The sequence below is a fragment of the Lolium rigidum genome, chromosome 1 (assembly GCF_022539505.1).
Source record: "Lolium rigidum isolate FL_2022 chromosome 1, APGP_CSIRO_Lrig_0.1, whole genome shotgun sequence".
Lineage (NCBI taxonomy): Eukaryota > Viridiplantae > Streptophyta > Magnoliopsida > Poales > Poaceae > Lolium > Lolium rigidum.
The window spans coordinates 72,126,536-72,138,699 of NC_061508.1; the positions used below are offsets into that span (position 1 = coordinate 72,126,536).

At 45.5% G+C, this 12,164-nt stretch overlaps 1 protein-coding gene and 1 pseudogene across 1 annotated transcript; one reads left to right on the plus strand and one right to left on the minus strand.

Annotated features, from left to right (window-relative positions):
* Positions 1 to 3,720: 3,720 nt before the first annotated feature.
* Positions 3,721 to 6,672, plus strand: LOC124647117. The gene is made up of 7 exons (XM_047187103.1): positions 3,721 to 4,111; positions 4,286 to 4,527; positions 4,609 to 4,731; positions 4,930 to 5,046; positions 5,143 to 5,325; positions 5,408 to 5,549; positions 6,582 to 6,672. The coding sequence occupies exons 1-7, from the start codon at positions 3,721 to 3,723 to the stop codon at positions 6,656 to 6,658; spliced, it is 1,275 nt and encodes a 424-aa protein (XP_047043059.1). The 3' UTR covers positions 6,659 to 6,672.
* A 1,647-nt stretch (positions 6,673 to 8,319) lies between these two features.
* On the minus strand, positions 8,320 to 11,326 carry LOC124675563 (annotated as a pseudogene).
* Positions 11,327 to 12,164: the final 838 nt, after the last annotated feature.

Here is a 12,164-nt window from a genome sequence, read left to right on the forward strand (position 1 = left end):
TTAGTTTTGTCATCCAAGGCCATCCGCAACGGAGGGCCGCATTTCGGATAGCAAAATTGTTCGTTCTAGGGCCGCATTTCGGATAGCAAAACTGTGCGTTCTGGTCCGGGGATTCGTTTTTCGTGCGGTAGAATTTTTTATTTTTCAATGCTACAAACCATCATTAATTTGGTTAATTTACTGATGTAGCTTTTTAACATTTGTTATACTCTAAATTTATCAAAGTGTAAGGAAGGCTATCTAAGTGACATAAATTGATTGACAAGATAGATGTCTTACCCACACATGGGTCGATACCTTACACTTCCATATTGAGAGGCGCTACAGGTATTACCTCGGAGGTTATCGATGGAAGTATTAAACAAGATTTTTATTCTTGTGCCCTTGTTTCCTTAAAACTAATCAGTTTTCCTAATTTTTATCACTTTTCTCCTCGTCTTTCAAATAATCATGCGAATGCCCACGTGGATCATTTCCTTGGAGTCAAGCCTCTTTAATCGTTATTGGGCAGAGTCCTGGCATGGGTGGGACTAACAAGTGGTAACAGGTAGATCATTAACTTAGTGGCCCGGAGTGAGAGCAAACGAAGAGAGGTGGAGAGTGTACATTTGCAATTTTCCCCTCTCTTGTTTGCAATTCTTCTCTTTTGATGTGAATTTAATGCGATATTGCAAGATATTATTTAGTGACTAATTATTCCAATACATCTGAGTTTAATCTCAAATTTTAGAAACTTAAGGAAGTATACATTGTTGAATAAAATATTATCAGAATTTGAACTAGTTAATGTACGAAACTACCAAGTAGATTTAATGGTGATTTTCTTGTGGAATATAGTTCATAAAATGTTGACCTTCCATGTTCTAAAGAAACAATAACATAATTATGAAACATATACTACCTCCGGTTCATATTAATTGACTCTAACATGGATGTATCTAGACACATTTTAGTTCTAGATACATCCATATTGAAGTCAATTAATATGGATCGGAGGGCGTATATGTTTAAATAGCTGCAGGATAACAGTCTCATAGACATAGGTATAATGCAGCAAATCAAGATAGTTACAAAAGCGCAACCCACCTCATACAACAATTAAGAGAGAGCAACATGAAGTAAAAGGAAGAGGCCAACATACCAGAGGAGATCTTCTCTCCTCCTACTATGTGACATGCTTAGTTTCCTCTGGAACAGGTTGCTGAAACAGAGTTTCTCCCAATGCCTACATGATGACAGCCCCAGAATGCATGTATTGATGGCCCCATCAACAACCTCTAAACGCTCTCTAAGGGCCTTGATGATGTCCTCCCATGGGCAGCTGCACTCGATATGCATGGAGATTTGCCTTGTCATGCTTGAGATCATGGATGTGGGTGTTTTCCTTTTTACGTCGAGGTGATGGTCATGTGTGTTGTAGTTTTGCCCCTCGGAAATCTTCTCCTTCATAATGCTGCTGGATGTAGAAGTAGGGTGTGTCATGCGCAAAAGGTTGTGCGGCTTCATTCTCAGCCGCCAAGCAGGCAATCATACTCCTGGTCCGGGGATTAGTTTTTTTTTTACGAGCCTAATGTTTTGGCCATTGATCTCGGCCAACTTGGGCTCGATACTTGCCCCTTGCTTCCTGCAACGATCATGAGGAAAATTATAGGTGAGATACAATAGAATAATTTTCTACACATTTTTGCTAAATGCTTAAATAGTATCAAGAAAGTTCCTAACTATTTTCTGCACATTTTAGTTCTCGTGCACAATATGATTGTAGAACATGAGCGTGATAATGGAATCTATGATCTAGGGTGGGAGGCTGCGAGAGATTTCATATAACCCGAACAACGAATGAGCTATTCATGTTCAACTCCAAAATAATTTGGATGAGGACCCATGGGACCACAAAGAAAACAAGCAAACCTTTTTTTTTTAGAGAAAGAGAGCTTTATATTATCAATGTCTCAACATTCAGAGGGGCTTCCCGTGTTACAATATCAGAAACAAGATTAGGGAAATGATCAGTCCAGATGCAACTTCCAGCCGACCTGGCAAGGCTGGCAAGTACATCAGCCACTCAGTTGCTCTCTCTCTCTTAACATGCACAATATCAAACTCTCTCAGATTCTTCAGCAGCAACTTGGTTTCCTCCGGTGTCCACCAGTGCGGAGACATGTCCAGATCATGTGAGCGCAAGGCCTTGGCGAACAGTAGTGCAGTCAAGCTCCAGGATAATTTTATCAAACCCCAGGTTATGTATCAGTTTGATCCCCAGGAGGGCCGCCTTGGCTTCAACATCCTGTGCATCATGGCATCTGATAATCAGGCAACACACTGCAATGACCGCACGCCTCTGGCAGTCCCTGGCCACCGCACTCGCACGTCCAGGCTTCTCGCTCCCGATGAAAGAGGCATTGGTGTTTATTTTGATCCATCGTTCAGAAGGCCGCACCCGCACCTCCAGGCTTCTCGCTCCCGATGAAAGAGGCATTGGTGTTTATTTTGATCCATCCTTCAGAAGGCGCAGACCAAGAGGCCGAAGCAGAGGACACCAAAGAATTTCTAGTAGGCAGTATCGCGTTGCGATCAGTAGCCTCAGTCTAGATCTCCGCCACCATGATGTCATAAGTTTCCAGGAAGGAGGTGGATCTCTCGATTGTCGCTCTGCCATCATGGTGGATGATATCATTCCTCAGATGCCAAGACGGTCATATGAGTAGCAGGATTCTTGAAGAATTGAGTTCATCGACTCCGGCCAACAAGAATTTGGAGCCGGTCCTTCCCGAGATGTCTGAATTTGCATTCACTTGGCAAGTTCCATTTCTTAAGCATGGACTGCCCGAGTGCCATGGCTTTTGTGCGAGAGGACCGTCGCGTGGAAAGCATCTTCGGTCCCATTGCCGCAGTATGGAGCATCGATCATTGGTTTCCGGTGTTCCTCCTCCACTTGTTGTTCTTCGTGGCCAAGGTTTCAGTGGCAAGTGTCCAACCAAATACCCTAATCTTCGGTTGCACTCTGGCTTTCCAGATGGAGTTCCAGACATGCCTATTCCATTCAGGGCATTGCTACAGCTGCAGAATCACGGTTTTGGTGCTTCAGGTTTAGTGCGAGGCGGTAGGCACTCCTCACCGAGAAGATGCCATTTTTCTCATAGTATCAGGCGATCCTGTCGCTTTGGGACTGTCTTGGTAACTCAATGTTGAGAATAGCTTGGTCGTCATGTTCGTAGAACAACCCACGGAGGATGCTAGTGTTCGAAGTCTTGGTTTCATGGTTAATGAGCTGATTCACCCAGCGACGGCGAGAGTTCATTTTCAGAATTGTAACCTTTAGTCCATCGTCACGAGGGATCCATTGGTCACGGATAAATTGGGTGCTTCTTCCATCTCGTATCCGGCTAATGATTCCTTTCTTCAGAAGCTCAATGCCAAACTCCACTCCTTTCCAGACCGGAGAGGGGTCAGAAGAGAAAAAACTGGTCCGGCTGATCTTGAGATTGACGAAGTAAATCACCATAGACGTGGAAAAAATATTAAAAAAATTCCATCTTTTGTGAGACACAATTTAGGAACTGTGGCTAGCCGCATTATTTGGAGTGTATCCTTGCACACGTGTTTGTGTGTGGAGCTGAGCGAGGTGTGTGCGTGGGGCCTGCTTCGCCGTGCACTTCCTACACAACAAACAAAACAAACACTGGCAGCCTCGCCGCACCTCCTCCGGCGACCGGCGGGATGCTCCTCTCGGAGCTTCCAAATCCTCGCCGCCCATGGCGCCCCTGCATTCGACAAGCCCACCCGCCACGCCCTCGCTACCTGCCTCTGCCCCGCACGCCGACCTCACCCCTACCGAACAGACGCCACCTCCCCCTGTCGCCCTTCGCCACCTCCTCACTCTCCCCGTCCGACGGATCTGCACTTCCTCCGGCGAAGCAGTTCCCCTCGAGGAAGGTGCTCGGCGAGAGCTGGAGGCGGAAGGCGGTTCCGCCAGGGACGCGCGAGCCCCCGCCGCCGCCCCGGTGGACGGCGAGGCGGCGGGCGAGCGCCGCATGGCGGAAGGTGGCGTCTTTGGTGCCCAGGAAGGCCAGGAGCGTCTTCTTGCTCAATCTTCTCGCCCTCATATTTGGTACGGACAAATTCAGCCACGGCAAACCCTGCATTTCTAGTAATCACAATGCTGCGCACCATCTGTTTGACGTTATTGCAGACAGAAGCGGCAAGGCATGGATGTGTTTTATATTTATGCAACATTGAAATCCTGCATTTCTAGTAATCACAAGGCATTCTTTCTTTCTTCCAGCAAGCAACATTTCGGTTGTTAAAGACGCCCAGACTATGTTGGATCCTGACCTTTTCAATATGTTACGCTTCACTATCGCTGCCATTCCTTTTGTGCCATTCTTGCTAAAGTCCCTGAGAGACATGCAAGTGTTCATTAGAGGAGTAGAGCTGGGCATTTGGGTAACCTTTGCTTATGTAGCTCAGTCTATCGGGTTAGTCACAGCTGATGCTGGCCGTGCATCTTTCATCTCTGCCCTCACTGTAAGATCTGTTCTGAAGCTTACTCCAATAAAGTATTTCCGTATAATATATGGTGCATGTTCTTTACTCAAACATGTTCAGGTGATCATTGTCCCTTTCTTGGATGGTATTCTTGGAGCAGAAATACCTGCATATACATGGCTTGGCGCATTTTTATCAGTTGTTGGGGTTGGTATTCTTGAGCTAAGTGGTTCTCCTCCTTGTGTAAGTTGACTGATCTACGCGAACAGGTCTACGAGTTTGTCCTTCTGTTTTTATTTGTCTATGCCCTGTCATATTGTTCTATGTCAAGATTACTGTGTCACTGTGTACAATTTGAGTCCTTGATTTATTTTGTTGGCAATAGCTGCACAACTTGCACATAATATGTTCGTTGATCTTGTCTCTCCACACTGTTATTAGGTTGGTGATCTTCTGACCCTCCTTAGTGCCTTTTGTTTCGCAATTCATATGCTCAGAACCGAGCATATTGTCAGAAATATAAAGAAAGAGAATTTCCTAGCCCTTGTCGGATGCCAGGTTAGTTTTCAGACTAAACATCACCTTGTCTTGCATTTATCTCATGAATTCTTTCCACTTTCTTCTGTAAGTACTCTAAGAAGTTTGCACAATCAGGTGCTTGTTGTAGCTCTTGTGGCGGCAGCCTCGTTTGTTGTTAAATTCTTCCTCCGGAGTGTAGTACAGTGGAATTTAAAATTACGGACAATAACAGAGTTATTCAGTGTGATGGCATCATTTCCTTGGCTAGCAATACTATACACAGGCATACTATCAACTACCTTTTGTTTATGGGCAGAGGTCAGCATTAGTCTTGATGTCTGGTTTTTATTTTCCGAGCAACACTTCTTTGATTCTTTCTGAGACTTCTCTTTGTCATCAGGTTGTTGCTATGCGTGACGTGTCAGCCACAGAGACTGCCATAATTTATGGTCTGGAACCAGTATGGGGTGCTGCTTTTGCATGGGTAATTCATGGTGAGCGATGGGGCATTACAGGACTTGTGGGAGCTATCTTCATCATAGGTACTTACTAACCAATCACCATGTTCTTAGCGGCATTTAGCATTGCACATTTTCAATGTTCAAAATTAATGATTAGGTATAGTACAAGACATCAAGGATCCATCACTGTAATACTCCCTCCATCCCAAAATATAAGGCGCCCTTAAATTTTGCTGGTCAACGATTATAACTTTGACTACAATTTGTACTTATAATTTATCCATAAATTTTGAATAAATATATATGAAATGAAAGAAAATTTCAAGAGCAATGCAGCAATGCCATTTATACATTCTCAATCCATATATTTTAATATATATTAGTGGTCAAAGTTGTGCATCAAAGACCCTGCAAAAATTTCCGTGCCTTATATTTTGGGATGGAGGGAGTACTTACTTTGAAGAGTCTCTACTTTGAACAATAGGGCATAATTTGGCTGTCCAAGTCCAAGCGAACCAACAATCAATCAGTTGTATCTGGGTTATGTTGCATAAAACACCATTCGATTCATATAAGAAAGCACTTTCTCATGACTATGATTCTGTAGCTATTATAAAGATATGTTGCAAAAGAAGAAAGTTCAAAGTTGGACAGTTAAACTATGCCTTACATTTACACTAGAGAGTAGTTCTGAAAAAGAGAAGATGATTCTTGTTTTATTTGTTTGTCAAACTATGCCTTACATTACGCTACTAACGTTCAACATTACAAAATTTCAATGGTGAAAATTAATGATTACTTATACTGCAAGATATGAAGGATCCATCGCTGTAGTACTTGCTTGGAAACATAGGGCGTAGTTTGGCTGTCCAAGTTCAAGGGGACCAACAACCGATTCAATCAGATGCGGGAATGTTACACAAGATACCATTTTGATTCATATATGAAAGCACTTTCTGATTGCTGTGATTTTGTAGCTATTAAAAATATAATGTTCAAAAGTAAAATTACGGTCAAAGTTCAAAGTTGTATAGTCAATCTATGCCTTACATTTAAGGTAGCGATTTGTTCTGAAAATGAGAAGATTCTTGTTTTGTTTGTTTGTTTTTCCAGCGGGTAGCTTGATGGTTCAGATACTAGGATCGTTTCTTGATTTATCAACAGAGGATAGTTACCAGATGGACAGCTAATACAGATATCCGAGCATAAAGAGATGGCCTTCTTCATGAATAAGTGACAGCAAAGCAATTTTTCATATGATAAGTTGTTTTTGTATACAATCATATGATCACTGCAGCGACGTAATTTGCGGAATAGCTAGTGTGACAGTGCAACGAGATCTAACTACAGTCATGGCCAGTAGCACAAGGAATGGAAGCTCGGAGAATGGTGGCCTGAGAACGTGTGTCATTGGATGCAGACTTGAGCTCTACAAAATGGTGGTACCGATCACTTGACTAAACACTTACGGTAACATGATATGTTGTATCTATAGCATTTAGGGTAGCGTGATATGTTGTCTCTATAACATTCTAGAACCATTGGTCCTCAATGTAAATCAACACACATTGTCATAAGATCAAATTTTTTTGTGCTGATTCTGCTTCAACATTTGCTTGGAGCGTCAGGAATATGTTATTGTTCATTTGTCACTGAGACACCGAACCTGTAGCAGTCAACTCTGTCTTTGAACATATCTTCATTCCATTTCATCCATGACAACGTATGTTGAGTGATCACTCTCATTGCTACCACCAAAAAATCACGGGAAAACTGACAGGTATTAATTCGGCAACATTGACATAAGATGCATTTACAACAACCAGCATCCTAGGCCACCAGTCAGGAAGGCTCGCCATAGAATCCATCACATACTTCTGGCCACGATCCATAGGACTTGTCCCGTGGCTTCAGGTGTATTCCCCAGTATCACGAGGCCAGGCCACCGCCTTGGAACCTGTACCTTACTGGCGTTGTATCCAGATACCGTGTCTGGATGTTCAAGAAAAGCACAATCATGTTGGAATTGGTAGCCGCACAGGGATGCTAGGATTGTAAGAGCATCTCTAACAGAGCGGTAAAAGTGCAAACCGAAAAACTCGAGCTCAGTCTTTCGAAAACGTGTTTATGGATCGCAAAACGACTGGCGCAGAACAGACCCCGTAAACTAAAACCGAAAAAAAAATATTCGAAAAATCATCATTCTTTACGAGAACTGTCCGGCCGCTGCCTAGATCTCCCCGCGCAGGCCGGCGTCCGCGGCCCCGGCTACAGCCACGAGCTTCGGATCAGACGAGAACGGTCGCGCACGGCTCAATGAGGCGTAGGTCCGGCCGGCCCGGCCGGACGCGGCCAGACACGGCCGTAATGCTCCGCTCCGCCTTGCTCCACGATGAAATTGATGTTAGCTTTGGAATGATTGCTGCTGCTCGCTGCAGCTCTTGGCTGCGCGCGTATGTGCTAGCAGCTCTTGGCCCTTGGCCGCGCGCGATGTAGCTGCTAGCTGCTGCTCTTGCCGCGCGTATGCAGCCGCGCTGCGCAGCCTGTCCGCCGTCACGCAGCGCCATGGCCTGCTGTGTCCGCCCGTCGCACGTCTCGTCTGCAGCCATGAGCTTGGTTGTCCTGGCACAATTTTAGCAAAGCAGCCAGAAATCGGCGGCTAGAGGCGATTGTACGGACGGCGGCGCTGGAGAAGTTCGTTCAGTTTTCAGCCTGTAAACCACCCTTTGGTCTGTATTAGTAGGCATGTAGCAGAAAGAAGGAAAAATACGGTTCCGGTGTGGTTTACGGGCTCTGTTAGAGATGCTCTAAGAGCTCATCAGTGAGACAGATATTCATCAAAGTTGTCGACACTAAAGTGAAATACATACAAAGAAGGCCAAGAAACTATGATGATAATTCATCAGGCTGCAGTGCCAAACAAAACCAGCATTTCCATTGCCCAGGGCCAAGACTGGAGACTACTACTTTCTACTTCGTCCATTTTTCCTTCTTTCTGCTACATGCCTCTGGGAGGGAAGATGACATGGATTACATGAACGAGCGGTAAACCTAATCATATTAGCAAAAGAGGCAAGAAGAAAAGAAAAGAAAATCAGGGAGGGGTTGATTGTTAATAGTTGTTGTTGCTGTTGTAGCCGATGTAGTTGTTGCGGTACCGCATCCCGTACTGCTCGTAGAAGGTGTCCCCGTAGTTCACGGCCTTGATCTCAACCATGCGCCGCTTGCTGTCCACCTCCTGGACCGCGCCGAACACAACCTCGTTCGTCGTCTCGCAGCTCTGCTCATAGAAGGTCTGCGGCCCTGCAGAGTACTGCCTGTGCTGCTGCAGGTGGTACATCTGCTGCTCCGGCTGCCGCCTGTGCTGCTGCTGCGGATATGCCTGCTGCTCTGGCAGCTGCCTGTTCTGCAACTGCCTGTTCTGCAACTGCTGCTGGTGATATGCCTGCTGCTCCAGCTGCTGCCTGTGCTGCTGCTGTTGGTGGTGATACACCTGGTGCTCCGGCTGCTGCTGAGGGCCACCTGCATCCCAACTGCTGAGATAAGGCTGGCCATGCCGGACATGGTGAACCTTTTCCGGTTCTGTTGTCATGAAGGCGTAATTCTTCCGAGGCGTTGGGGCTCTTGTGTCCAGCGGAGGTGGCGTCTCATCATTTGGGATGGCATAGCTTTCTTGCACTGGCCAAGGGTTGGCTCTCCGCTGCTGCTGGTGATGATGCTGCCTTGTTGGGCGCCTTTTCCTGGAAAATATGTCAGCCACAGATGATTTCGCTCCTCCCATGAACTTGCCAATTGAGGTGAAGAACCCTTCTTCAGTATCCTGTTTTCCAGCCTCGTCTTCATTTGGGATTAGTGGTGGGCGAAGCGAAGGCTTGAATGGATGCTGGTATGACTGGTGTGGTTGATATGGAGGGATACCTGCATTAGTGGGTCTCTGAGGGATTTGAGGTTCCTGCATAGTAAAACTTCCGTTTGTCAAGAAGGTAGCTATAAATTTACTGCATAAATAGACCAGCTCCAAAGAATATATCTTTGTTTTTCGTCTTTACTTTAATTATGTACTAGACCCTAGAACATAACATGTGCCCTTTGTCGAAAAAAAAGTTCTTGACCCTAGAGGGATAACAGAGTGAGATTGCTTTTTGACCCACTTGTTTAGATGCACACAAATGCCTGCATTTTAAGTTACAGTACAGCTGTACAGGTCTACAGGATCATTATTAACTCCAAAAGTACCAGCATGTCATAATTCTAGTAGCCGTGATTATGGGTGAACAAGTTGGGGCAAAAGGATGCTAGACACTACATAACCAAAGGCTGGCAGAAATGTGTGTATTCATGCTGTTCTACTGGTTAACAGCAGGCCTGTAGAGCCGTACTCTTGCAGACATTGCCCTAGTTGCCAATCCATGCTGCCAGCAAGTGTGATATTTACTCAGAATAACAAATATAGAGGACCTACCTCTGCTGTTGACACCATTCCTAAAACCCGCCGCTGAAGCAACGCAAGCATGTAACCAAAGAAAACAGCAGCAAAAAGCAAGGCAAGACCTGGAAGCATTCAAACTGCAGTGATTAGTGTTGATACTTCTGTTGGAACTTTCCCTCATTTGCAGAGTATTTACGAGTATCTGGTTTCAAAGGAGAACATTATTCTTTTCTGAATAGTACTATTGCAAAGCTTAAGTGGAATGTACCTAGAGGTAAACCAGCTTCATCCTGATATTCACAGTCATCGGGCTGGAGCGGAATCTCCCGTATTGCTTGGTTTCCTCTATCAATGACCAGGAGGGAGCAGCTACTGCTGATATATCGGATTTCAAAGTCAGTAGAAAATTTTGCATCGTCACTTGGACCATCTATGTGTCCACCTCTCATTGATTTCCCCCAGCAATGGTTGTGACCCCTGCATATATATATTACTCAACCTGTCATGAATCTCTTCATTATAAGTTACAAATTGATAACGACATTCATGCTAGATGGTTGAAGGAGACCCAGAAAAAGTTCACCTAAAGACACTGAATTAGCACAAAAAGCAGAAGTAGGATGCTTGGGAACTGACATTACAATAATATGTGCATATATCCTGCAATGAGACATTTTAACGTACCTGTATCGCTGATCTTTCTTATCGCCATGTTCATAGCATCCGCAACATAAATATTGCCCCTGTCATCAACTGTAAATCCCTTAGGATGGTTCAGCCTCGCCTCTCGGAGCCTCCCATCAACATGACCAGATAATCCTTCAGGTGAACCCGTGACAATCTTGGGCCTGCTATCTGCACACGTTTTGAGGACATTTGCTCATACCAAAAGCTGAATCCCAGATCTTCACAATAGACATGTGAAATTTTACAAACTATTCTGGCAAACAATTATTACTACATTTTGCCAAAATTTCCAGGTGAATATCTCCTCTGTTTGTTCAACTTCTAAACAAGGGGAATGAAAGTGACAGTCTGAACTGCGAAACTAAGAACTAACAAAGTATGTCGCAAGCAAGAAGCGTGGGTGGCCAAATCTAGCATACAACCATCAATATCACCCAAACTGTCTCACGGTACTTAACAACCATATTTAGCACAGATAAAGAAACCATATTTAGCAGAATCCCATGATGACCAAGTAGTACCAACATACTGCCAAGAAAACGTGTCTGTCCGGATATGAAGAAGCAGTTTTAGTATGCTCACATCGGGACAGCGGCAGCTGGACCCTGTAGACGTTGCTGTTCATCGAGTCGAGGACGAGCAGCTCGCCGGCGGGGGTGACCTCGACGGCGTACGGTTCGATTCCCAACTTACTGCCGTCAAAGACCGTCTCCACCGCGTACCCGCCCTCGTACCTCACCATGGACTTTGCCGCCGCTGTCGCCGCCGCCGTCCCCGTCGCTGCCGACAGATATTTCCCCCATTAAGGAACCAAAACAGAGAATGAAAAGAAACGCCGTTGGCGGCTAAGGACCATGCAGATTACCCGTCCTCGTGCTGGTCGTCGATTTGAGGGAGAGCGACCACAGCTTCTTCACCACCGCCGTCGCCGTGCTTGTCAGGAGCCCGCCGACAACCTCTGCCGCCAATCGGTACCAATGAGCCCCAAGAAACCACACCAAATCGAACCAAACTCGAAAGAAAACCAAGAACAGAGCTCGCTCACTTGCGGGGTGGTAGGAGGACGCGGCGGCGGACGCGGGGCCGAGCAGGAGAATGGCTGCCAGAAGAAGCGCCGCCGACACCTTGGAGGCCTCCATCACGTGCTCCTCTCGAGGAAGAGGGGAACTGGCAGCTCCTAGGGGGAGTGTGGGGAGGGGGCCATTTGAGGACAAGGTAAAGAAGGTTCAGAAAACACCAAAGAATCCGACCCTCTTTTGGGGGCCCTGCAGTCCTCGCTCTCCGCCAAGAAAAGGCAAGTAAAGAGGAGAGCGAGAGGGCGGAGGACTGAAGGAGAGAGAAGGTTAAACACACCAGTCCCGGAAACTAAAAATTGATTCTGAGTGCACTTGGTACCTATCAGCCATCTCCAAACAGCGTCCGATTGGACACGTTTTTTATTCCTGCCTCCTTTGAAGGACGTCGCTCCCAGTTGCGTCCTTCAAACAAAATTTTGGAAATTTTAAACTTGAATGAGATTCGATTAAATTCATCTAAACTTGACATATATTACATAGATTCAAATCGAACGAGATTCGACT

Bases quoted from the DNA above. Each gene is read 5' to 3' on its own strand.
- LOC124647117 (XM_047187103.1), top strand. From the start codon at position 3,721: ATGCTCCTCTCGGAGCTTCCAAATCCTCGCCGCCCATGGCGCCCCTGC. The intron at 5,047-5,142 runs GTTAGTTTTCAG...TTGCACAATCAG, and splicing joins TAGCCCTTGTCGGATGCCAG to GTGCTTGTTGTAGCTCTTGT. The intron at 5,326-5,407 runs GTCAGCATTAGT...CTTTGTCATCAG, and splicing joins CCTTTTGTTTATGGGCAGAG to GTTGTTGCTATGCGTGACGT.